The sequence below is a fragment of the Homarus americanus genome, unplaced genomic scaffold (assembly GCF_018991925.1).
Source record: "Homarus americanus isolate GMGI-L3 unplaced genomic scaffold, GMGI_Hamer_2.0 scaffold30108, whole genome shotgun sequence".
Lineage (NCBI taxonomy): Eukaryota > Metazoa > Arthropoda > Malacostraca > Decapoda > Nephropidae > Homarus > Homarus americanus.
Window position 1 is genome coordinate 4053078 of NW_024748109.1, and position 26297 is coordinate 4079374.

Below are 26297 nucleotides of genomic sequence, written 5' to 3' on the forward strand. Positions count from 1 at the left end.
CATTGTTTTATCATTTATAAAGATTAACATTTATTTTTGGAAAAATTGATTTTCGCCTTTTTACTCCTCGTGAGGGGTACAGCCAGTGTCACCCTAGCCTGGGGCGAAGGGGTTAAGATACAAAAGCTTCTCCCGCTTAAACAAATTTGGGTTCCGGGCAAAAATTTATGTCGCACACCGGGAGTCAGCTGGCACGGTCATCTTGGGGAAGAGATGCACTAAGTAAGGCCCTTACTGAGCCCACCCCTTTATGGTGATGAACCCAGATTACCCATACAGTGACCCCTCGTTTAACGAACGCCTCGGTTAACGAACAAAAATTCGGTTAACGAATTTCTTACGAACCGACCTCAACATGTTTTCGCTTGCACTGACCGGGCAACCAGCTTTAGTATCAGTCCGCCAATACATTAATCGGTTCTAGGGCTTAAATTCCTTACTATTTTAGTAAATATCAAGAAGTTTATACTATTCAATAATTTTAAAAGTTTAATATTAACTTTTTTAGTAATTTTAACAATTATTGAACATAATTGAAGGTAAAGAAACTAGTTTCTGGCGTGCCATCCAGCCTGTTAACACACCAGACAGGCATTAGTCTCTCTCTGTTTTCAGTGGAGGTAACATGTTGCTTGAGACTCTCAACTAAACGCTTTTTTTCTGTGTTCCAAGCAAATTATTGGTCATTTTGAAATATATTTTACATATTGACAATATATAATGCAGTGCAGTGTTGATTTAAAGAAAATAATCTTGAATTACACCAAGAGAACTAAAATTTTATGGGTGAAATGGTGCCATGGGGTGACTTCTCTTCCACCCCAATGCCTTCTCTTCTCCCTTCTCCTCCACCCCCATCCTAATTCCCATCATCATCATCCAGGAGCCTTCTACATACACACCTCATAGTAAGTGTACTTTTCTACCTTTTTTGTTGAATTTAGGCAATTTTCGGTGAGCTGGAGCCAATTACCCAAAACCCATTGAAACAATGGTTTCGGTTAACGAGCAACCTGCTGGAACGAATTGTGCTGGAACGAATTGTGCTCGTTAACCGAGGGACCACTGTATATAAAACTTGCTTGAGCTCTTTAGGGTCTCAGGAATGGAACCTCTTTTTTCCCCCATAAATTATTAATATCAATATACAACCATCACCCATCGCTGGCTTTTTGATGTCCTTAACACCCATCATATAACAGTCATTGCCTGTAATTCTCCTTGTATTACTCCGTGTTATGTATGTGAATGTAATGAGACAGAATAAACAGAGAAGAGGAAGATATATATATATAGGAGTAGAAATGTAAAGATAGGAAACTTGGTAGCGTGGCCTGGATGTTATTTGCACAGCGTCACTACGCTTATCTTATCTCGTATGTCAATACACATATATCACTTCTTAAAGGGATATATATATATATATATACATATATATATATATATATATATATATATATATATTATATAATCACCCTGGACGTTCTGACAAGACTCACGTGTACCCTGTAGGCCCAGTTGCTTGGCTGGGCTGCCTCCATCACAGGGAGAGTCTGCTTAGCTGTGCCGTGGTCTAGTCGGGAGGTCTTATATTACTCTATTAATTATGTAATAGTGGAAAGTATTACAGAACCTGTATTAATCCTATGTAATATTGGTCCAGGTTTATTATGCACCATGTTATGTGATAATGAAGGTTACTCATATTACATAATTCATTTTACATGTATTCAGCTTGTGAATGCTGGCATCTGTACATGCCAGTGCGGAGTGATACAGAGAGTGGAGATCACTAGTCCTTGTGGTGTGGAAGCGAGCTTCTTTGTCCATCTGTATTCATCTCCCGTACGAGAATAAGAACCTATTTTCAAGATAACAAGTGTTTGTGTATACCCTCAGTAGTGTAGAACATTTTGGGGGTATCAAAGACAAACATAGATGGCGCAGTGAGATTTCTCAGTGAGATTCAGAGTGAACTTAGCCTTCCCGCCGGACTGTGTTAATGGCGTCTCAGCTTCGCCAAGGATTTACAGCCAGACTACAAGCCTCAGGACTTACAGTGTTGTGAAGTGCTATGCTGTGTACAGTGCTGTGCTGTGAAGTGAAGTGTTCTGTGAAGTGCTGTGTTGTGTATTTTAATCAGAATTGTCTGTGCAAACTGCAGTCAGATGACTGAGGGAGCGGCCCAGCAGTATGTCCCCTCCCGCCTACGGTCATTGGGTAACTGAGCAGCGTGCATTAAGACAACTTCGGTTCAGTTGCGACTTTGCCCAGCTGCCTCTACATCTGGCAGCGGGCCAAGCCTCCCGGCAACGAGCCATACACACACACACACACACACACACGCACTCACAGGCCCACTTTATATTAAATTCTTGCGAATTACTTTAGACTTCTGTAATTCTGTGCATAGATTACGAGGGGTTGACCCGGTCTCTTGCACAGATAGAGTACAGAAGCTGTCGGCATGTCTCACAGGGATCAAAATGATACTCTGGACGATGGGGTTATGAATTTAAGTCTGGGAGACCTCTCCCCACCCACACTCAGGCCCCACGCTCCCCACAGTGACAACGCTCAATCACCCACAGAATCTCCTCGTTCAGCGCGAGCAAGCTCTTCTGCGGTGCCTGCGTCCACAGATCTCCTTCAACTGATTAAGTGGATGGAAACTTCTCGACGCCAGGACTATGTTGCAAGGAGAGAAGAGGAAGAAATTCGGTACAGAAAGTCTGAACGACGACGCCACGAAGATGAACAAAGACGCAGAGAACTAGAAGATATACGTAGAAGTGAGGATGACCTGAGAAGAAGAGAGGACCAAGCCAGATTTGAAGTCTTGATTTCCCTGTTAGCCTCCCCACAACGATCTACTGTACAAGATTCTTCTGCTACTACTAATGCTGATACGACTAGAGGTACTGGTACCTCATTTCCCAGAGTCGGTTCAACAATTCCTCAAAAGGCTGCAGTACACACGCCTCCCTCTCTGAAGTCTGACGCTTCTTATCAGATACTTCGGGAATGGCATCGACGTTGGCAAGACTATGCAACAATGGTTGACTTGTCAAGTTTACCACAGCCTAAACAGATGATACAGCTTCGTATGTGCTTGTCCTTAGAGACACAACGTACTCTCGAGCACACACTTCAAGTACCTCCTACGACAACTCTGACTGTAGAGGCCGTGCTTGACAAGTTACAGGAACATGTTAAGGGACAGCGCAACGAAGCACTTAGAAGTAGAGAACTCCTCCAATGTAAGCAGCTTGATGGAGAATCTTTTGATGCATTTTTTGTAAGACTCAAGAGATGTTCAGAGGAAGTTGATGTTTGTCCTGGAAATTCTCAAGTCTGTGAAGAGACACAACTCAAGACAATTATTTTAACGGGTATTCGAGACGAAGAGCTAGTTCAGCGTCTCATTTCACTTGACCCCACTTCCTCCCTTCAAGATGTAGTTACAAAATGTCGAGCGTACGAGGCCGCCAGGTGTGCGACTTCAGCTTTACGTTCACAACCTGACCAGGTGAGGGCGGTGTCTTCCTACAGAAAGGGTAAGAAGCAGCAAGGTAACCCCACCCCTCACCCTCCAGCTACACCTTCAGCAGCAGCAGCTTTGTGTGACAGCTGCACGAGACAGCATGATGCCTCCCAGTGCCCAGCTGCTCAAAGCGTGTGCAGAAGTTGCGACCGCCAGGGTCACTGGGCTTACACAGTCAAGTGCCCTGCTAGCAAAGTTCAGTGCAGACTTTGTGGTCGTGTGGGCCATTATGACAAATGTTGTCGTAAGAAGACACAGAGAGGACACCACCAAGGATCCAAGAAGTCATCCTCAGGTAGTGCTGGCGCGCCCCCTCCTTCTGGCAAGCATCAAGACGCTGTGTCCAGTCGTTCCTGCCGTCGTGTGCATTGTTCCACAGACACGACGCCCCAGCACATCAGTGTCGTCATCTCTCACGGCAACTTGTCATCCAGTCTTCAGATGTTACCTGACACCGGTGCTGACTTCTCAGTAATTGGTCCACAACACTTAGCAAGTTTGGGAATACCCCGGAGCAACCTACAGCCCCCTCCTCAGACAACGAAACTGACAGCTGATGGTTCCAAGATGACTCCAGCTTTGGGATCTTTCTGGGCTACTTTTACCTTTGGTAAGCAGTCTTGCTCAGCCCAGATTGATGTTCGTGATGGGATCCCGACTCCGCTTTTATCATATGGCCATTGTCAAGAGTTGGCCATTATTTCCAAGGAATTCCCCAAACCTATTTTAAAGGTCACCCATGTCAACAGGTTGAAGGAACTCCCTATCTCTAATAACACGTCCCCTTCTGATGCAAGAGCTTACCTTCTCAAGGAGTTTGCTGACGTGTTGGTTACGAAGAAATCTTTAGGATCCACACCACTCAAGCCGATGGTGGGTCCACCTGTGAAGATTCATCTTAAGGATGGTGCCACACCTTTTGCCATCCACACCCCTCGTTTGATTCCTCATGCCTACAAGGAGCTAGTTAGACAAGAGCTTGACTCCATGGTTGCTCAGGGAATCATCAAGCCGGCCGGAGACGAACCTTTACCTTGGTGTCACCCTCTCGTCCCCGTCGCCAAACCTCGTGGTGGAGTACGGATCACCACCGATCTATCAAAACTTAACCAGCAAGTTTCCCGTCCAGCCCACCCTTCACCCACACCCTTCGCAGCTGTTCGAAATGTGGACCCGAAGGCGAAGTTTTTTACAACGATAGATGCCTTATGTGGTTATTGGCAGATCGAGTTGGCCAAAGAAGACCAGCATTTGACTACATTCATCACACCATATGGAAGATATCAGTATTGCAGAGGCCCCATGGGATTTGCCGCTACGGGCGATGCATTCTGTCAACGTGGTGCTGTGGCCCTTCAAGGAGTCACGAATTGTGTCAAGGTGGTTGATGATATTTTACTCCATGACGAAGACTACTGTGCCCACCTCTCCCGAATATATGAAGTTCTCACCAGATGTCGAAAGTACGGGATTACCCTCAACGCTGACAAGTTTGTAGTCGCCGCACCATCAGTGAACTTCTGTGGGTACACTCTCTCAGCATCAGGTATCGCAGCTGACCCGGAGAAATTAAGTGGAATCAGGGATTTTCCAACCCCTGCCAACCTGACAGACCTCCGTTCTTTTTTGGGTCTGGTCAATCAGCTGGCTGAATTTTCATCTGACATCTCCGCCGCAGCCCAGCCGTTACGCCCCCTGCTGAGCCCCAGGAGGACATTCCTGTGGACCCCAGATCATCAAGAGGGCTTCCAGCGAGTCAAGCAGACCCTCTTAAGTCCACCTGTCCTCGCCTGTTATGACCCAGCCCTACCCACCGTCCTCCAGACTCTACGGCTTTGGTTACGCCCTTCTGCAGTACCACAGCGGTGGACAACTCCGCTTAATTCAGTTTGGATCCCGGTTCCTGACGGACGCTGAGACCCGATATGCCACGATTGAGCTGGAGATGTTGGCTGTTGTCTGGGCGATGGCGAAGTGCCGCTTCTACCTGATAGGACTTCAGCACTTCACCCTCTTCATGGATCAGCGCCCTCTTATACCTATTATCAACCACTACTCTTTGGATGCAGTAGAGAATCCCCGCCTTCAACGTTTGAAAGAGAAGCTCTCGCCATATCTCTTCACGGCTGTGTGGCGTGCCGGTAAGCTGCTGTGCATCCCAGATGCCCTGTCCCGCGCCCCTGTCAGTCGCCCCACCCCAGAGGATGAGATGTTGTGTTCTACAGCTGCTGCATCCCTCAAGTCAGTAGTCTCATTGAAGGCCGTCTTCACATCAGAAGAGTCTACAGCACCGGATGCAGACAAGACCCTTGAAGATCTCCGCACCACAGCCCGGGCCGACCCTTCCTACATCCGGCTCGTCGACTGTGTGTCCCAGGGATTTCCATCTAACCGATACGACCTTCATGAATCGCTACTCCCGTACTGGAAGATACACGAGGACCTCTATTGTGATGGAGACCTCATCTTGTATGGTCCACGAGTAGTCATTCCTGCTGCCCTACGCCGCCGTACCTTGACCCGCCTTCACGACAGCCATCGAGGAGTGGAGGCCACCAAGCGACGGGCAAAGCAGACTGTATTTTGGCCCGGAATCGACGCGGACATTGCAAGCACCGTCCGTGCCTGTGAGCCTTGCCAGACTCTGCAACCCAGCCAGCAACAGGAACCTTTAATGTGCGACGATAACCCTTCAAGACCCTTCAAGTCTGTGTCGGCTGACTTCTTTGCAGTGGCAGGGAAGTCCTTCCTCGTCATTGCCGACCGATTGTCTGGATGGCCTGTTGTCATCCCCTGTGGTAGTGATACAACGGCTACTGTTACCATCCGGAATTTCAGACATTACTTCAGAGAAGTTGGTGTTCCCCTCCGCCTCAGGACTGATGGAGGACCCCAGTTCACCAGCCACGAGTTCCGGGACTTCATGGACCGTTGGGGAGTCCGTCATGTCGTGACCTCGCCCCACTACCCCCAGGCGAATGGACACGCTGAAGCCGCAGTCAAGACTGTTAAACACCTGATCCTTAAGGTGTCACCCTCAGGAAATATCGACTGCGAGGACTTCGATCGAGGTTTGTTAGAGTTACGCAACACCCCGAACTTCACCGGACGCTCCCCAGCCCAGGTTCTATATGGACATCATCTCAGGTCTTGTGTTCCTGCCCACCCGAAGTCTTTTTCTCAAGAATGGCAAGCCAAGACTGAAGAATGTGACCGCCGTGCAGCAGAACGAGCCGCAGATGTCGCTGCTCGGTATGACTGTCATGCCCGCCCCCTTCCCAGGTTGAGTATCGGCCAGCAGGTCAGGATTCAAGATCCGGTATCTCACCGCTGGGACAAGGTTGGGGTTGTCATGGGTATTGGCTGGTCCAGGGACTACCAAGTGCATCTTCCCAGTGGTAGAGTATGGTGGAGGAACCGTCATTTCCTCCGACCTGTGGAGCTGCCTAGTGTTGACCCTTCCCCAGTTGAGTCCCCTAATGTTGATGTCTTTACAGTAAATCCATCCCCACATTGTTTCTTCCCCGGTACTCCGCACGTCCGAGCGACTCAGAAACAAAAGGCCCGCTCAAGATGAAACTATGAGCGTATAGGGGGGAGGGAGGTGTATAATATGGACACGAAGTAGTACCTTAAGCTGTGTATTCTTATATTACTCTATTAATTATGTATAGTAAAGTATTACAGAACATGTATTAATCCTATGTAATACTTCCATTTATTATGCACCATGTTATGTATGTGAATTATCATATTTACATTTTATGTATTCAGCTTGTGAATGCTGGCATCTGTACATGCCAGCGCGGAGTGATACAGAGAGTGGAGATCACTAGTCCTTGTGGTGTGGAAGCGAGCTTCTTTGTCCATCTGTATTCATCTCCCGTACGAGAATAAGAACCTATTTTCAAGATAACAAGTGTTTGTGTATACCCTCAGTAGTATAGAACATTTTGGGGGTACCAAAGACAAACATAGAATACTGTATTGTGAGTTTTTTCTTTTGCAAACAATTTCCATTCCTATCTCACAAAATACCCAAGGCTTCTGTAATTGTGGTTCTTAGACCATACTGGTCATGAAGCATACTTGCTGACTAACCCTTATCAAATTTTTGGAGAATTTCCATTTTATTTTGTTTACTGTACTAAGTACTGGCACTTAATGTTTTCATTTTTCAATACAACACTCACATCTGCATCTGTTTTTAGAGATTTTTTTCTGACTGATCAGAGAATAGTGAGGGCCAAGAGCTGACTGACCTATGCTGACAAGATTTGGGGAGAATTTTAGATCTGAAAATACTCTGGAAAATTGGTTATATCCAAAACTGAGTTATGGATTCCAGAGACTCATTTTACACACACATATGATTTGCAGTAAAATGAGCTTATCATCATACAAAAATTTTACTAACCTGACATCTTTGGCTGTAAGTTTCACGAGCCTTCTGAGCCAGCCCCCCTGTGGTCTGGATACTTTTCACAATCTCTTCTGTCTGGCTCTCCTCATCTTTTACCTATGAAAAATAAAACACCTTATTGAAGCATATGACTAGTAAGAAATTTAGTTGAAAAATGCAAGGATTAATAATGAAATCCAATTTTCAAGTAGAGACTAGAACCAGTTGGTTCTCATTTCTGCCCTAGGCAATTTTGGGGGCTTAGCCATCTTAATCTCCCATTGCTCTGTAACAACCATTATCCTCAAAAGAGGGAGATCAGAAGCAAAGGTTTGATTAGAGCCAAACTTGCTAGTCAATACAAGACCTCGTGCAACTGCTATTGGCCTTATCTATGATTTTACAGCTAATTTGATATTCTCACTTAGATTCCAGCTGACTAATCATGAACCTAAGGGAAAAGTGAGGGTATCTCAGCCACATGGCTATGGGTTCTGGTCAAAATTACAATTTCTGGATCAATTTGCCATTTCTAGCTAAACACCCTCCACCAAGCAGCTCATATTACCAAAAGCCAGTTAGAATTGCAAAAAGTAGAAGTACTGTAAATGTTCCATTGACTATAGTGCATTTTTTCCCAGCGGAGAAGAGATGCTCCGTTCTCTCCTCAAGAGTTACAACTGAATGGCTGTCGCAAATCTGTCCAATTTTGTCCTGAAGTAATGAAGTACTGTATTTCTAAATGAGTTTACTCATAATCGTTGGGATGAAAATTTCTGACGAAAAAGATATTTAGCTAAATTATATAAATATACATACATTCATTATTTCAAACATGAGCATGTAGGAAGTTTATCAGAAATCTTATAGATAAATTAACTATGGTGGTAATTTCACGCTTCCAGAGGATGCATTTAATATATACTTATTTTTACCCACAATAAGGCATACTAAGACAAATTACATATCAGTAACACTACATTATGCAAAAACTAACATTTATAAAAATCAGAATCACATTGAAATATTACACGACCATCAGCAGAGGCAGGAAATATGACTGCAAACAACTTCATATTTCTTCCCGCCTCGGCTGATGGCTCCAACGGCAAAGCTCCCCAGTCTGTCACACTCATCCACCAATTTTCAGGGGCAGTGTAATATTTCAGTGTGATTCTGATCTTTTGAAATGTAAGTTTTGCATAATGTAATTTTACTGATACGTAGTTTGTCTTAGTATGCCTCATTGTGAGTAAAAATAAGTATACAGTGGGGTATGCTATAACAAATGGATCCTACTACGAATATTCCTATAACGAACGGTTTTACCTATAAAATTGAGAATGCTATAACGAACGAAACTCTTACAACGAACATTATTTAAAAAAATTTTTTTTTTTTTACTAATTTATTGTTTTTATATTACAAATATTAATGATATTCTTTATTTCAGGGGTTTACATGCATATTTATGCACTTTTTTACAATTTTTACAATTTTATATTATATTTTTCAGTGTTAAGTGGTTGTATTTGGGGGCCTGGAACGGATTAATCCTATAACGAACGAATGCTATAACGAACAAGGTTCTAGAACCAATTAGATTCGTTATAGCGTACCCCACTGTATATTAAATGCATCTTCCGAAAGCGTGAATTTGTTACCATAGTATAACAGTTAATTCATGTATAAGATTTGATAAACTTCCTACGTGCTCATGTTTGAAATAATGAATATACAGGTACTCCTCGACTTAGGACATACTCGACTTACGACAACCCGGACATACGACCGCCATGGTTGTATAAAATATTTTTCAAATTACGCATTTTCGAGTCCTGGCATTAGTGATTGCGCTGTGTACTAACAAAATTTTCGTTTGCAATTCCCTTTAAAATGGCTGGCAAGCGTAAAAGTGAGAGTTCTCGTGGTGCAGAGAAGAAAAAGAGACACCCATTTTAGAGTTTCTATGTATCTGTATTATTTTCACATTTTCGACTTACGACCAATTCGACTTACTACCTGGTCATCGAGAAGGAACCCTGTCGTAAGTCGAAGAGAGACTGTATGTATCTTTATGAAATTTAGCTAAATATCTTTCTCGTCAGAAACGGTCATCCCAATGATTATGAATAAACTCATTTAGAAATAGTGATATCTCCATTAGCAGGAACAATTGGTGCAGAGCACTTTCGAGAATGAGAGATTTCCGGGTAACGAGACGACTCTCTCAAAGCCGGAAAAAAATTCTCATCCCCGGAATTTTCTGGGTAACGGAAAAATTTTATCGGAAGTTCCAGAAATTGCCTATTACATCATCTCTCAAACCCAGAAAAAATTTCCCCCATCCCCGGAATTTTCAGGGTATCGGGAAAATTTTCTCAGAATTTTCTGGAAAGTGTGCCCCTCGAAAAATCTTTCACAAAGCCGTAATTTTCCGGAAAATTCATGCTTTGGTAATTATTTTCCTAGAAAATTTAAATTCTGGCTATCGGAGAGTTCCGGGTACATCATTACTTCAGCACGAAATCGTATGGTCACGTACACGTACAGTCACCCACAATAGTCCTGTCTCCTCTCCTCCTGAACCACGAACCCCGAGATTCAGAATCATGAACCCGAAGCAGTAGACAGTGATGCATTATTCTGTAAATAAATGCTTCAGATTCACGAGTCTGAATCTTGGGTGACTGTACTTCAATTGCAAGGGTCATTAAGCACTAATTTTTTAAATTTTGTTCTACATGAAACAATAACTTTCACCACCACCAGTCAAACAAAATATAAGTGTAATAAGGAATTTAGGGGAAACAGCTTCCGTCATGGATGTTTTTATGACTGGAAAGGCTGTTTGTCTGGCCAAGATCAAAAGAAAACAGGATCAAGGAGTGTGAATACTTCTATGGCAGTTAAGACCCCCAACTTTCTTCCTATTGTGTGAACTGATACACCAAATGTTTCCTATTGAGAAATCTGGTATGATTGGGAAGGTTTAGCCAACTTTCAAATTTATTACATTTTTAGATTTCATTTTAATATTTCTGGTTCAGAAAAAATTGATTTTCAACCAGTCACTCAAGACCAGTACTGTACAGGGTACAGTACAGAAAAAAGGATCATACATTCTTTTATGTTCAACTCTCGACTATCACATTCCCAAAAGCCTCTAGTGCCTGAAAATGTGGAAAATTATGTAACTATAGAACACTTACCCCTTTATGCTTTTTGTGTAGATCATCATTATACTTGGCTACCTCCTTAACTAAGTCCTGTACACGTTGGACGGTGTGCGAATGTATACTAGACAATTTTTCTGACGACTGGCGCAGCACAACAAAAATCGGTGCACATGTTCCCTTTTCAGTGTTAGTACTGGCTTTATTTGCAAGCTTCACTAAAGACTTTGAGTAAGTTTCATCAATGGACCACCTGAAAAACAAAACAAATAACTAAAGCTGTATTATATTTAAAAAAAATTCAAAGACTGTTCTGGAAATTCAACCAAACAAATAACCAAGTAACTTTACCATGAATATCCATTGTCCATGGGTTACTTTTGACTGAATATTATTGTTTATAATTATTCATTAATGATGGAAGTTGATTTTAGAAGACAATTTCTCATATGGTAGATTTTTATACCTGTACAATACTCTTGGTAAGTGCTCCTCTTTTTTTTTTTTTCATGGGAAGAATTAGTGTTTAGGCTATTAAGAACAAAGTTATATGAACAGATTCAACTATATGACTGAATGGGAACTTAACACAAAACAATGAAGGAGAAAATGGAAGATGAAAACAAGATCTACTTCTCACTAACAAATTAACTTGGGAACTTTGAGAAATAAAGGTTTCATTTGGAAAACCCATTTCATGACACAAACATTGAGTTTGTGCTCCAAAATTGTCAATTTTCCCCATTAAACCCTTAACTCCTTCACTACAAGCATGCCAATTATAATGTGTTATTTGGCTAAAGCCACAAAATTTTATTGAGCTCAGAGGCGACAGTGTACAAAACGTGACTGATGATATGTGAAAATGATTACAAAGCTTAGAATTACAAGTAAGGCTGAGGGATGGCTAGCAATGTTTGTTGCAGAGCATACAGCATCTTTATAGGCAGATCATCTAGTTGAAATTTGCAAAAGACTTCAGTGACAGTAAACCTGAGCAGAATACGAAACAACCGTACATAGAATAAAGTGCAAATAATTCATTGTAAATGTATTGGGACCTCATTTTACTGAGTTTGCAATAATGTTGGTGAAGTTTCGTACAACATTTTGATTGACGAGTCAATGGATGTATCAACTGTGAAATTGCTTGGTGTTACTAAGAGGTATATCAACAAGAAACCACAGAATATAGTTTTAAGATACAGTTATATCTCCCAATAATGGAAATGTGGTTACCACAATTTTCTGATAATCGGAATTGAGAATGAGTTCCTGTTTTTCTGGAAATCAATATCTTTCGTATTCTGGTACCAAGAAATACTTTCCTGTACCATCATTGTAACATGTGGTGTGTTATATGTGTATACATGCTGCCCGGGTAGTGTTTCCCTCACCATGAGCTCCACCCCAGGACCGTTCTTACTGGCCAACTGTGCCAACTGCCAAGGGGGAATGTGATTGACTACTCCAGGCTGCCTTTGCTTGCCTCCACTGGGGGTGTACAGTTGAAAGGAACCCCAATGATCACTTGACAAATATCCCAATGACCATAAATGAAACCTATTACAGTAAATTCCATTAGAATGATGCAAGAGTACTTTTTAGTTTTACAGTATCTGACTTTAAAAAGTCTTACCTTTCCTTGAAAAATTCAGCCAGCTCTTTACTAGCAGTCTGTCCCTGCTTCATATTCTGGTATAAAACATTCCATCCATTGTGTTCCTCCCCCTGAAAAATAAAATTCAGTATGTTAGTTCATAAACAGACAACACAATATATTAAAATTTCACAGCATTCAACAATGTCTAAGAGGATAACTTTAAAACGTGTGGACTATTGAAGGATAAAATATGGGAATAGCGCACAACTGCGCGCACGCCGCATACGCCGCATGCACGCGCCGCGCAGCGCACACACACACACACACACACACACACACACACACATATATATATATATATATACTGTATATATATATATATATATATATATATATATATATATATATATATATATATATATATATATATATATATATATATATATATATATATATATATATATATATATATATATATATATATATATATATATATATATATATATATATATATATATATATATATATATATATATATATATATATATATATATATATATATATATATATATATATATATATATATATATATATATATATATATATATATATATATATATATATCAGGTACTGCTATCTAATTGGACAAACTAAAATCGTTCCGGACCACGGGAGTTTCCGGACCACAGAATGCCGGACTGGAGAGGTACAACCTGTATATGTATGTATGTAATATTCAGAAATTTCAGTGTGATTTCAAAAACCGCGCCATGGGCAATACTGAGTTTTCAAGGTCGACTAAGGAAGAGAGCGCTCCTGCCCGTAGTGAGAGCTTTTGGAACTAGGCCTATACAATACTGAATGTAGTTTGCCGAATTAATAATGATGCGATTCATGAAGTTAAGGGACTATTATTAAATTTGAAATTATCATAGCTAGTTTATCAGTCTGAATAATGTTACGGGTTTCCCAAGAAAGTTATTAGTTAGGCGGAAAATATGTCATTTAGGCCTAAGCTAACGCCTTGGGGAGACGCGAGGCTGGCTAGTCCTCAATCACGCGAAAGCGATCGGACAGACAGGACATCCCTGCGCGTCCGTCCACAAAAACGGTCTCGTGGTCTAGTCATCTGTGTTGCGCCATTGCAGTATAACAAGGTTTCCGTCAGAACCCACTTGACTGCTAGAGAGTGACTGCCGTTTGAGACTGCCATTGATGGTTGGTGATTAGCGATTGTCGCCGTTGGAACGATCAGTGCAGGCTTGTCACTGGTTAGCGGGGTAGCAAAGGATCTCATGAGTGAACGAGTGCTCCCGACAACTAAAACGACACGGGACCAGCATCAGCATTGGGTGATCAGTTCTTACCACGTGGGTGCACAACACCACGTGTCCTCAGTCAGCTAGAAGTATTACCTACTGGCCATACTCACCAGTTGGCGTTCTCTCTCCCCGCCCATGGATGCCCTGAGAGTACACTGAGGCTGTCTGAGTAAATTAATGGTCACACACTGAGACCAGGAGTCTAGGGGATACCTAGAGAAACATTTTATCTCCCTTATTATGGGTGTATGTTGAGTTGGGTGAAGCAGGGTTCCCAGGTATTGGTGGACTCAGTAACATCTTAATAACAGTGATAATATTTTTGGGTGTAGTTAATACCATTTTTTCAGTTACTGATATTATCTTGATGTGTGTAGTTTAATATTTCTTAAATAATTTTGATAATATTGTTTTTTAATGTTTGTGTCACTAATTGAAACCAGAGTGATACTGTGATTTAGTTCCTTTAATGCATTTAATTTTTCTTTATAATTCCAATCTCAGGTATAACCTTTGTTCCCCAGAGTAGTGTTTAAGTTAGGTTAGGAAGTGTGTATCTGTTGGGATAATATAATTTTGTTGAGTGCCCTGAAGGCCTATTCAGGGTGGAGTTAATAAGTTCTTATTTTTTTATACCATTTTCTCAGTGCTGGATATAATTTTGTTGAGTGCCCTTAAGGCCTATTCATTGTAGAGTTATTAATTTCCTATTTTTTTAATACCATTTTCTCAGTGGTTGATATTATTTTGTTGAAAGCCATTAAGGCCTGTTTCATGTGTGCAAGCAACAATTCGTAATACGTACTTTAAAATTATTGTTGTCTAATGAGGCATTGTCTGAGTTTCTAATAATTTCAATATCATGTATAACTTTTATTCCCCAGAGTAGTGTTTTAAGTTCAGGTTAAGAGGTGCGCATATTGGTGTACCATTATTTGATTGTGTCTGTAGTGTTGGAGGGAATATAAGTGTCTAAATTTTACAGAGTGTCTCATTTATCCCAGTCACAGACGCTATCCTTCCAAGGGTCACGGAGAATTCATTTTGTTAGTAAATTTAAGTGTTCTTGTGCTGGTTCGGGATTTTTCTCAAAGGGGCGCTTCCACTGCAATTTCCATCTAATAATTAATAAACCCCAAATCAAGTGAAAAATTAATAGTCCAGTAAATTCCGACCGGTTATATATAGTGTATATGTGTGTGTGTATATATGTATATATATGCTGATAACCACAAGGAAAGAAGAAAACACGAAGTTCCCAAGCGCTTTCGTGTAATTCACATCTTCAGGGGTGAGTACAGACTAGAGAGAGAAATACAAATCAAGGTGTATATATACAGAGAAGGGTGAGACCAGGTCCACAATGGTCAGGTATTAGGTAATGACCCTACTAATCTTTAAATAGCACACAACGGTTGGTGGTCAGGTCAGATGGTCAGGTGACCCGGCCTTCTCACCTGGTCACAAATCTTCTTAATTACAAAATTGTCCAGCTTGTACATGCCGTTACTCAAATTCATGTTGAATGCTTCGGTATGTTTAATAAGACTAGATTCTATGATGTTCCTACTATCAATTGAATTACATGGTAATATTGAGGAGGCATTATCCCAGTCAATGCAATGCTTGTTATCCCTCAAATGAACAAACAGAGCATTGGATTCCTGGCCTGTCCTAACACTGTATTTGTGTTGTTTAATTCTAGTTGCAAGATCTTTACCTGTCTGGCCTAAGTAAAACATATTACATTCCTTGCAAGGAACTTTATAAATGCAACCAATTGTGTTGTTGGGGGAGTTCTTGATTAACATTTGTTTAACAGTGCATGAGTTTTAAAATGCCACATTGACGTTCCAGGTTTTTAGTTGTGAAGGAATGTGTGAGAAATTTTTGTGAAATGGTAATATTAAGATATTCTTATGGTCATGGGTGGGTTTGGGATCAGTTCTATAAAAAGTTTTCTCAGTAATGTTTAGGCATTTGTCTATGAAAGATCTAGGGTATTTAAGGTTTGAGCCAATATTATATATATATTTGTATTCCTCATCGATGAATTCCGGACTGCAAATTCTCAAGGCACGTAAAAACATTGTTGAAAATACTGACTGTTTGACTTTATTATGGTGGGCAGAATAATAATGGTGTCCATCTGCTGCAGCAGGGTGGAGGAGGCGCGGCAATTGCGCGCCACAGCAGACGCTGGCGCAGAGGTGTGTCTGGCCGGGCTGCAACACGTCCACACTCTTGGGCTGGGCTAGACCCACACCACCTGGATGGGACCCACATCGCCAGAGGGGGCGTGAACATGCTTGGGAGCAAGGAGTGCCAAGTCACTGTGGGACGCGCCACAACCAGGACGCGCCTGTGTTTTGTGGAAGGCATCCAGTCTCTGTACCTGTATTTGTCTGTGTACAGAGGGCTTGGCTTGGTGAAGCGTGACTTCCCCAGCGCACCTACAGAAGTCAGCGCCACGGGACTTATCGAAGAGAAGCCCAGCCACCCCTGCCCGTCCCACGACGCCCCCGTGCGAGTTGAAAGAAGAGAATGTGGAGAGGCTGGATTAGTGGTTTGTTGAGCACTTCGGGAATACAGCATTCGCGGTGAACCGTACCCCCCTGCATGAGAAGCAAGGACCTCCCCACCCCATTCACCTGGTTCCGGACGCTAAACCGTAAACGGTGCACACGCCCGCAACAATACTCCACCATTTCTGCGACGAGGTTCGCCAGCAACTCGAGGAAGACGTGAGGAGGGGCCTCATCGAGCCTGTGCTCGTTGGAGAAATGGTGCTCTCGCACGGTGGTCATGCCCAAAAAGGCCGGGCGGTCGCGCAGGACGTTAAACTTTCAGCGCCTCAATGAAGTGAGTCAGTGCGAGACTCAAGTTCCCGAAGCGCACATTCAAGACGGTGGCGGACGCATACTAGGGGCACAACCAGGTTCCACTTGATAACGAGAGCAGGAGACTCACAATGTTCATTATCCCCTGGGGCCGATTTTGCTAAAAGTGCACCCCCATGGGCCACTGTGCAGCGCAGGACGCTTTCACCAGACACTTCGACGACATGGTGGCAGGCGTACCAAGGAAAATGAAGTGCGTCGACAACACATTGATATACGACTGCAGCAACGCTGACACATTCTGGCACACGTACAATTTCCTCAGGACGTGCGAAGGGTGGGGTCACTCTCAGGCCCGACAAGTTCCGCTTCTGCAGGAGGAGCGTGACATTCATGGGCTACCTTCTCGACTGGGAGGATGACCAGCCAAGCCAGGACCTCATCAGCAGCATCAATGAATTAAGCATGCCACCCAAGCCCTCAATCACCAACATACGATCCTGGTTCGGCCTCGTGAACCAGGTGGCCCCATTCATCGCTGTCACGCTCCTGATAGAGCCCTTTCGCAACTTACTGAAGAAGCCCGCCAGCTAGACAGTATATTGGGAGAGCCAGTTTCAGGCGATTCTCAAAGAGACGGGAGAGGCGGTGGGCAAACTAGCTGTGGAGGGACTGAGGTATTACGACGTCGCACGGCCAACAACGGCGCTCACCGACTACAGCCGACAGGGAATAGGCTTTGTTATATTGCAACAGTACTGCCAGTGCGTGACACTAGAGACACCCCTATGTTGCAAGGGTGGTTGGAAGCTGACTCCGTGCGGAAGTCGCCACCTGACGCCAGCTGAGAAGAACTACTCCACTCTGGAGGGCGAGGCACTAGCCATTGCTTGGTGCCTAAAGAAGGCCCGCCTGTTCCTGCTTGGGTGCCCGGACCTCACCTTGGCCCCTACCCATCGCGCGCTGACAAAGATCTTCAAGAACAAGGAACTCAAGGACATCGGCAACCCACGGATACTTAACCTTAAGGAGAAGACGCTGATGTATTCATTTCGCATGAAGTACCTGCAAGGGAAAAACAGCTGCATAGCCGACACCCTCTCAAGGTACCCTATACTGTGCGGCGAACCTGAAGAGTCTGACAGGCAGGACGACGAGGCCATGCGTGCATCAGTAGTGGTTGCCTCGGCTTGTGGCATGGAGGGCGAAGACGCATTCGTCGTAGACCAGCGTCTTGTGGAGGAAGAGGCCGGGCGCAACGACGAACACAGGCTGCTACACACTCGCGTGTTGGCCGGCAATTGGAAGGACCGTAAGGATGGCGAACCGCTCGCTCTACGCTCCTTCTACAAGATGTGGCAGCACCTGTCATGCCACGGAGACCTGGTCGCGTTCGCCTATGATGGACATCTATGGCTCATGATCCCCTCAGCCCTGAGACGCTCAGTGCTTAAGAACCTACACGCAGGGCACCAGGGCAGCGACTCCATGCTACAGCGGGCCAGGCAGTCATTGTACTGACCCAGCATAGACGTGGATGTAGAGCAAAAAAAGGCGTCGGTGCCAGGTGTGAACACACCCCTGCAGGACTCCAATGCATCCCCGGCTCAACTCTTGACAGGACGACAGCTAAGGGATGCGGTGCCCGCCGCCAGGCAGCACTACAACGTCAGCAGGCACTGGGGAGGTTGCTGAGAAACAGGGAACGAGCGATGGGGCGCACCAGTGAGAACATGTCATGGAGGTTCAACCTGACCGCCCACAACCTCCCGCCACTCATATCAGGTCAGCGGGTAAGAGTCCAGAACCAGGAGTTGGGGCAGTGGGACTGGTCAGGGGTGGTGGTGGAGTCACCGGCCCCCAGACAGTACCTGATTCGCCTGGATGGCAGTGGACAAACGATGATCAGGAATAAGCGCCACCTCCACCCCTCAACACCCACCGCGCTCCCAGGCACCTTCAGGATTACAGTAGTACCCCGATTTACGCGGTCAATTGAACCCACAGGGTACCGCGGAAAGTGAAAACCGCGTAAAGTGAACAACAGAACATATGGGATTAATTCCAATAGAGACTGGCCCGACCCCCAAACTCTACTTTTTCCGACACAATACCTATGTTGTAGTAAAAATAACATCTAAATTTATGATGGTATGCTCACACAATTAATATTTAAGAGAAATACAGTCGCCAGGTTAATGTCCATTCAAATAATGGACTCAAATCCCCCCCCCTCTTCCCAGCTCACTGGCCCCTACCTCTCTGAGAAATGATTGGGTGAAACACTAGATTTTAACGTTTAGTAATAAATAATACCTCAGACTAAAGTTAGGATAATATAATTGACATTTCTGGATTCCTTGCAGGTCAGGGAATATTTTGAATGTAAACTTCATATATTTTGCACAAAAGATAAAATACTTGCTTTGTGTAAACCAAATTATTACATTAGATCTAAAATTTGTATGTCTAATGCAAAATCCATGATGTTTATATTCAAAATGATCATCATATTGTAAGAATTCCAACAATGTAAATTATATTCTGGTCGAGTAATTTGTATGAATTTTATGAGCTAAAACAAATATCTTCAGTTAATAAAAAAAAAAATATTCTTCATGACACTATCTGTCAATCAAAGTACCCCAACTTGCCTCCCCCCTCTTCCAATCGCGCCAGATGGTCGGTCCGTCCCAACCCTCCCCCCCACCTTCCCTCCCTACCAGAGAAATGTTGGGTGAAAAAACTAGATTTTAACTTTTAGTAATAAATAATACCTCAGACTAAAGTTAGGATAATATAATTGACATTTCTGGATTCCTTGCAGGTCAGGGAATATTTTGAATGTAAACAACATATATTTTGCACAAAAGATAAAATATTTGCTTTGTGTAAACCAAATTGCAATTTCACTACCAATTGTTTTTTTTACCACAAATCTATTTTTCCCATGGCATTTGGGTTGATTCATCCAAATTTGACTTTAAATTCCGTCGGAAATAAGCCGTTTGAGTTATCCCCCCCTCCCCTCCAACAATCTTGGGGGACCTGTGGTAATTTGGGGTTTTTGGGTGGGGGTAGAGCAAAAATGGAAGCTGACCTTACATATCCTAACCCAACCTAACCTAACTAAAACCTAACCAAACCTATCTTAACCAAAAACAGAACCTAAGTTAAGCAAAATCTAACCACAGCCTGGCAAATTTAGTTTCAGCTGCAACTACTGTTTGACCATATACTATATTTTTGCTTTTTCCCCATGGTATTTGGTCTGATTCATACAAATTTGACCTGCATTTCTGTCGCAAATAAATCGTCTTATAGTTATCACCCACCCATAGAGCCTAACCTAACCAACCACAAAAACCTGCCCAACTTCATAGCCGTCACTGTCTTATTAAACAGAAAGTACTTATTTTGATATCTGGTACAAAAGAAAGGGACTTTGTTGAAGCATCATGGTGTAATTTTACAGTTTTTTTGGATGTGAGAGTATGGTGAGACCAAGCATTAACGTAAATCTGCGGTAACGCAGATTTACGTTAATTTCTTATGTGAATTTACTATCTTGGTTAATATCCATTTGCGATGAAAGTGTTATTAGAAAAAGTTGTTCCTATTGATGAGATATAACTAATGGTAAACACAAAATTGCTCTAATCGAGTACTGTACTGCAATAATACCCAAGGCCCAACCTAACCAAAGCCCAACCTAATCTTTTAGACCCACCAGATTTCTCTGATGGCAACATTTTAATTCTCGGGAAATCTACTTACAGTATATGTCTCTCATATAGATAACGTCAACCCGATGGCCGTGCGATATTTTATGTGAACTTCCTACATGAATTTACAATCTCGGTTATTATCCATCTGCGACGGATGTGGTATTTGAAAAAGTGGGAAAATTGTAGTTTCGGTCACTATGCCCTAGTAGTTTAGAAATTAGTTTATCCTGTGTGTTTTAGTGTGATTTAATCGAATTTGACCTTTATTTCCTGAGGAAGTACACGTTTTAAGTTTACTTCCCCCCCCCCCCCAAGGAATGGAAAAACTTTAAAATTCATTTCTGACATTATTATTCTTTGTCCCCTGGTTGAAATGGGATTAGAAATACAACAAATAAGGAGCTCTGAAGGTTGGAGATGGTTAAAACAATTGGCCATGTTTTAGCCGAAACTGCAATCATACCGAAAAAGTTGCTGTAATTGACTAGATATGTCTTCCGGTGAACCCAAAATTGCTCTAACCAATGGGAGTGAAACAAAAATACTGTAACACCATTTGTTTATACAGTAAAACATCAATAATTTGATTATGCTGCTGTTAACAACTGTAGTTAACAGGACCAGTGTCAGAGCTGTCTGCTTTAGAAATAGCACGTAGGCCGTGGTCACCATGCCCCTGGAAATCTGACAAAAAACATCACTTAAGAGTTTATATACAGGTTAACTCTGACAAAAATAAAAAATGGTTCAGTTTGAGTATTTGTCAATTCGGCCATTTTTCATTAACCACTCATCACCTTTTTACGATTTTTTTTCTCTTACCATTTAATAGATCTCTCCAAGAAACGAAAGAATATAGTACTTGAATTTAGTGGGGCATTCCAAAACTAAATGTGATATTCACAATTTATTTATTTTAATATTCACAAATTTTTCTAGGTCCCAATTTGATGTATGGTGACACGCAACGTCGCTCTCGTTCGTTCGTTTGTGTGTTAGCCCACCTTGATGCATGGGTGGATAGAAACTACATAACACTGAGCTTCTGGGTTGACCAATCAGAGACGGTTTTCCACTTTCCAGGAATTCTAAGTAGGATTTGGCCTGTTAGATAAGGTCAGGTAAGGTTAGGGGGTAAATTATTACCTTACGACCTAAGTCCCTAGGGGTTGACCAATATATTTTTCCAGTGTATTTTGGTGTGTTTTAAACTAATATGACCTCCCATTTTTCGTGGAAATTGCTCGTTTCCCCCCCTCTTCCCATCGATAATGAGGGAGTCTGAGAAATCGGGGTTTTGGGTGGGGGAAAACACGAAAACGAGTAGTCTAACCTAACCAGACAAAACCTAATCTAATCTAACCCCTAGCTGGCAGACTCCTGGTAGGCTTAGCTTAAACTAACCTAACCTAACCTATCCTATTCATTTCCAACTAATATAAATGGGGTTCAAAAGACTAAAAATAATGAGATCTAAATGTTTCAGTAGTTCTAAACTTTGGGGCGCGCCATGTCCGAAAGTAGAGTACAATACCTTAGTTAGAAGTGAAAGGACCAGGGATAGGTTCAGGTTCAACCTCTGATGCTTGTTCTTTCTAAAATTAATGGCAATTTACAGAGTGAGCATTCAACAGACGTAGGGAGAACACCGTGATTACATAGGAATTAGATAGCTTGATTGTCTTTCTCGTAAAACTCAGCAATAAACTTTAAATAATTGTAGGAGCGCAATTTACACCCAACCTCTGCCACGGCCATTGAAATTGAAATCCTTCAAATTCGTACCTTGGCTCCTCCCTTTGAAAAAATTCAATTTTGATTGGTCAAAAAAAATATGTATGATGAGATTGATACAACATTGGTCACGACCGCATGAGTAATGTAAATGAGCTCATAATTAGCTCGCTTTCACGACGATAACATCTCACGTAGACGAAGACTGAAAAGTACGTAAAATCAATTAAACTCAATTGTGTCGCTATTATCCATTTCCGCCAGGTATATATGGGATACAAAATGCTCAGAATAGGGAGATCTAAATGTTTCAGTCATTTATAACTTTGGGGCACGCTATATCCGCCAGTAAAATAATACCGGTTAGGGTAGTACGTAGACCTAGTTTAGTTTTAACCTATTTTCCCATGAAAAATATTTGCTTTCGCTAGTTTTCTTGGTGTTTTAGATATTTCTGACATATTTTTGGTGAAAATCAATCGTTTTCAGCTCCCCCCCCAACCCAAAACCCTGCATTCCCAACGTGGGCCCCAACATTATTGGGATGGGAGGGGGGTGGGAATAAGTGAGAGGGGAAAAAAAAAAGTGATTAGCCGAAAGATAAATGTCAGAAACCATCTAAAATAGCAAGAACTAGCATAAAAATATATTTTTTCATGTGAAAAAAGGTGATGGGTGGTTAACGAAAAATGACCATCAATTCGCCATAGCACCAAAGGTTAAGGACTACTTGTCATTTCTTAATTATCTTTGGTCAGTGTGGGATAAATGCCACCAGGGATTTGGATACTGAGTCATACGTGGTTAGATACAGAAGAAAAAAATCTATAACGTTTCCGTCGGAAATTTATAATTTTCGAGAAAATTGGAATTTTGTATTTGGCCAATCAGTGGTAGTTTTATTTTTACGTCATAGTCTTGCGGGTGTTCTTGCATCGTCAGTAAAGTGTCCACAGTGTAAATCAGTGTCAGTGACGTTTCCTATAAATGATGGTGAACATTTCCATGAATTCCTCCTCACCATTGCTGATTCATATTAACCTCATCATTAAAGTAAGTTGTTTTACACATAAATTAACATGATAATGCATAGAAACTAATAGAACCTGACCTAACATACCCAACCTATGGGTATGTTCGGTCAGGTTCTATTAGGTTCTCTGCATTGTTTCCAAGTGGCATCACTATATCCTCCGGTATCTCACACTTAAGGTAAGTTATATCTTCACTGTGCCTCATTTTCGACGGAAACGTTATAGAAGAAATATTTTGTATTTATTTTTTCTGTATCTAACCACTTATGACTCAATATTCAAATCCCTGGTGACATTTATCCCACACTGACCTTAACTATATTCTATTTTTAGAGCTACAGTAAAGTACATTCATTATCTACTGTGTTAGTAACAAGTCCCAAAACAAAATTTTAATAATCACCAGTTTAGTGGTGCCCCTGTCGTAAAAATTAAGCCATTTGAATTATGTTAGTTAATAAGGAACTCTGAGTAATGTACCTCATTGAAAAAAATGAAGTGTCATCATTATTGTTTTACCCCACTGTAGTGGCATATCAAACACGTTTCATAGGGAATTGAATGACAGAAAATGTCTAAATCCCAGGCATACATGACATGACATAATGCCAAAGTCACAAAATTACTTTCTAACAGAGGTTTAGTACAGTAAAGAGGTAGTTTGTGGTAGTAAGGGAGGCGAGGCAAGTGTGGGGTTACTAGTGGGTGGATCAGCTGACGATCAGATTACTGGGACCACACGTAAACATTACTCCCGACTATTGTAATTACTTCCCGATAATGTATTATTTAACTTATTTCACAGATCTATATAAATCCAAATGTCACATTACCCAAAAGTAGTCACAGAAGTCGACTGCCATCCTGTGCACAAATCCCTAATCGTTGAATACTTGTCCGTCCTGCATCATAACAAACTGCCAATATGGCGACGTCTCGCGAGGTGTTGCGTGGTTAAGCGAGAACCACCCCGCCATATTATAAAACACTACACAGTAATATGTTTTCGTTACAAGTACTGTTGTTTGTAATATAACATTTTATGTAAACATGAAAATAAGTTAAGTAATTAAACTCCTATGAATTTGTAGAATAAATAGGGGTAGATAATATATAAATCAATTAAATGAGTTCATCAACGATGATTGCAATATGGCAATTAACATCAACAGGGCGATAGGCGACACCAGAGCTCATTACGTTGAATAACATGCTAAGCATAGAAAGCGATACATGAGGTCGTGATTTTTTAACCACTGGCTATTCTGCTTTAGTGTCGATGCTCATGTTGACTAATTAAATAAGTATAAATATATTATTCACTTGCAACATGATGGAGGTTTATTGATTCTGCAAAATCTGCGTGATTAGTACGAAAGAGAGCTCTTAAGATGAGACATTAAAAATTTCACATGCGTTAACCCAAGTGTTCACAAGTGAAGTAAAAGAAAGGATGCGAACAAACTCCCCTTATTTGAGGAAAGACAGTTTGACACAGTGCTGAAGCACATTGAGTTCTCACTTCTCAGAAGAATGCTGTTACCGCCGCCCTCGTACACCGCGACCTCTGACCCCATCTTGCAGCATGCACCGGCTCCTGAATGTACCTGAACCTGCTCCAGTGTTGGTCAAGTCTGGTCTTGAAAGAGCTTAGACTGGGTGACGTCACAACACTTTCTGGTAGATTGTTCCAAGAGTTCACAACTCTCACTCCGAAAAAGTTTGCCCTCACAGTTTTCGGGACTTGCGGCTTCTTCAATCTTGAGCTGTGACTCCTTGTGGGGCGAGCGTCCGCCAGCTCCAAGTAATTACACTCGACTGAGTAGTGCCCTTGAGATGTTTATACACCTCAATTAGGTCACCCCTTGCTCGTCTGTAGTATATGCTAGGCAAGTTCAGGTGCTCCAATCTCTCAGGGTAGCTGAGGTGCCGAAGGGCATGCACCAGTCTGGTGGCCCTCCTTTGAACATTTTCAACCGACTGACAGTCCCTAGCATATCTCGGGGACCAGACGGGGTGACAGTACTCCAGATGGGGAAACACTTCACTCTGGCTGGACTCTCCTGCTTGTCGCAACTACTTAATTAAAGTGCTAGATCCAGGAGTGTCAATGCAGTATCGATACTATATTTTATGACATTGCCAAGGTTTTCGACAGTGTACCTCATGAAAGGCTGAAAATTAAACTGGAAGGGTATGGAATTCGGAGGAGCGGCCTAGTGTTAATCAGAAATTTTCTTTGTCATTGCAATTGTGTGGTGATTGATTGCATAAAATCATGTGTACCTGTGACAAGCGGGGTACTACAGGACAGTGAACAGGGACCCTTGTTGTTTGTTTGTTCCATGAATGGGTTAATATTGACGATATACTCGTCGCCCTATAATTTAATTTGATGGATCGTTTCTTTCTATATTTTCACTCTGAGTTCGGACATGATACTCATTTCTTGGGAAAACGCTTCGTTTGGTAAACAATTATGCCCCTAGGCTCACACTACTTCGTCTTTCTTGACAGTGAAATGGAATGGCGGATGTACCACAGCCAATCAAATTGAATCATTTCAAAACACCCACAATACCCATTTCAATTTCCCCATGGAATATGAAGGGTGTCGTGGTCTTATATAGACAGAACATGGCATCCTTCCCTCTACAAGAGACTGCAGGAAGCCTTGTGTTTACCGACCAGAGAGGAATCGGTTCCAATGTAATACGAAAATAGTCGATAAGTGATGAGCAGGACAGGAGGATGCATGCCAGACCCAGGAACCAAGCAAAGTCGGAGTGCAGAAGGGCTGAAAAATTCCAGAGGCGGATTACTTGCGAGGTCAAGTCAAACCAAAAGGCTTTTTACTGCTATGCAAATTCGAAATTAAAACGTGAGTAGGCGTATCGGATATGAGGCTTGAAAA

The 26297-nt window shown here is 42.2% G+C and overlaps 1 protein-coding gene across 3 annotated transcripts in view; it reads right to left on the bottom strand.

The window, feature by feature from the left end:
* Positions 1-24319, bottom strand: part of LOC121880178 (F-BAR domain only protein 2-like) — a 291016-nt gene extending 266697 nt beyond the window's left edge. For 2 of the 3 annotated variants that reach the window (XM_042387304.1, XM_042387305.1), the window contains exons 1-4: positions 24217-24311; positions 12762-12853; positions 11159-11375; positions 7962-8063 (exon numbers count right to left, since the gene is read on the bottom strand). In XM_042387304.1, coding sequence (XP_042243238.1) covers positions 7962-8063; positions 11159-11375; positions 12762-12853; positions 24217-24246 — 441 coding nt within the window. In that variant the 5' untranslated portion in view covers positions 24247-24311. Of the gene's footprint in view, positions 1-7961; positions 8064-11158; positions 11376-12761; positions 12854-24216 lie in introns of all 3 variants that reach the window. The other variant, XM_042387303.1, reaches the window with a different exon arrangement.
* Between the last annotated feature and the right edge of the window lie 1978 nt (positions 24320-26297).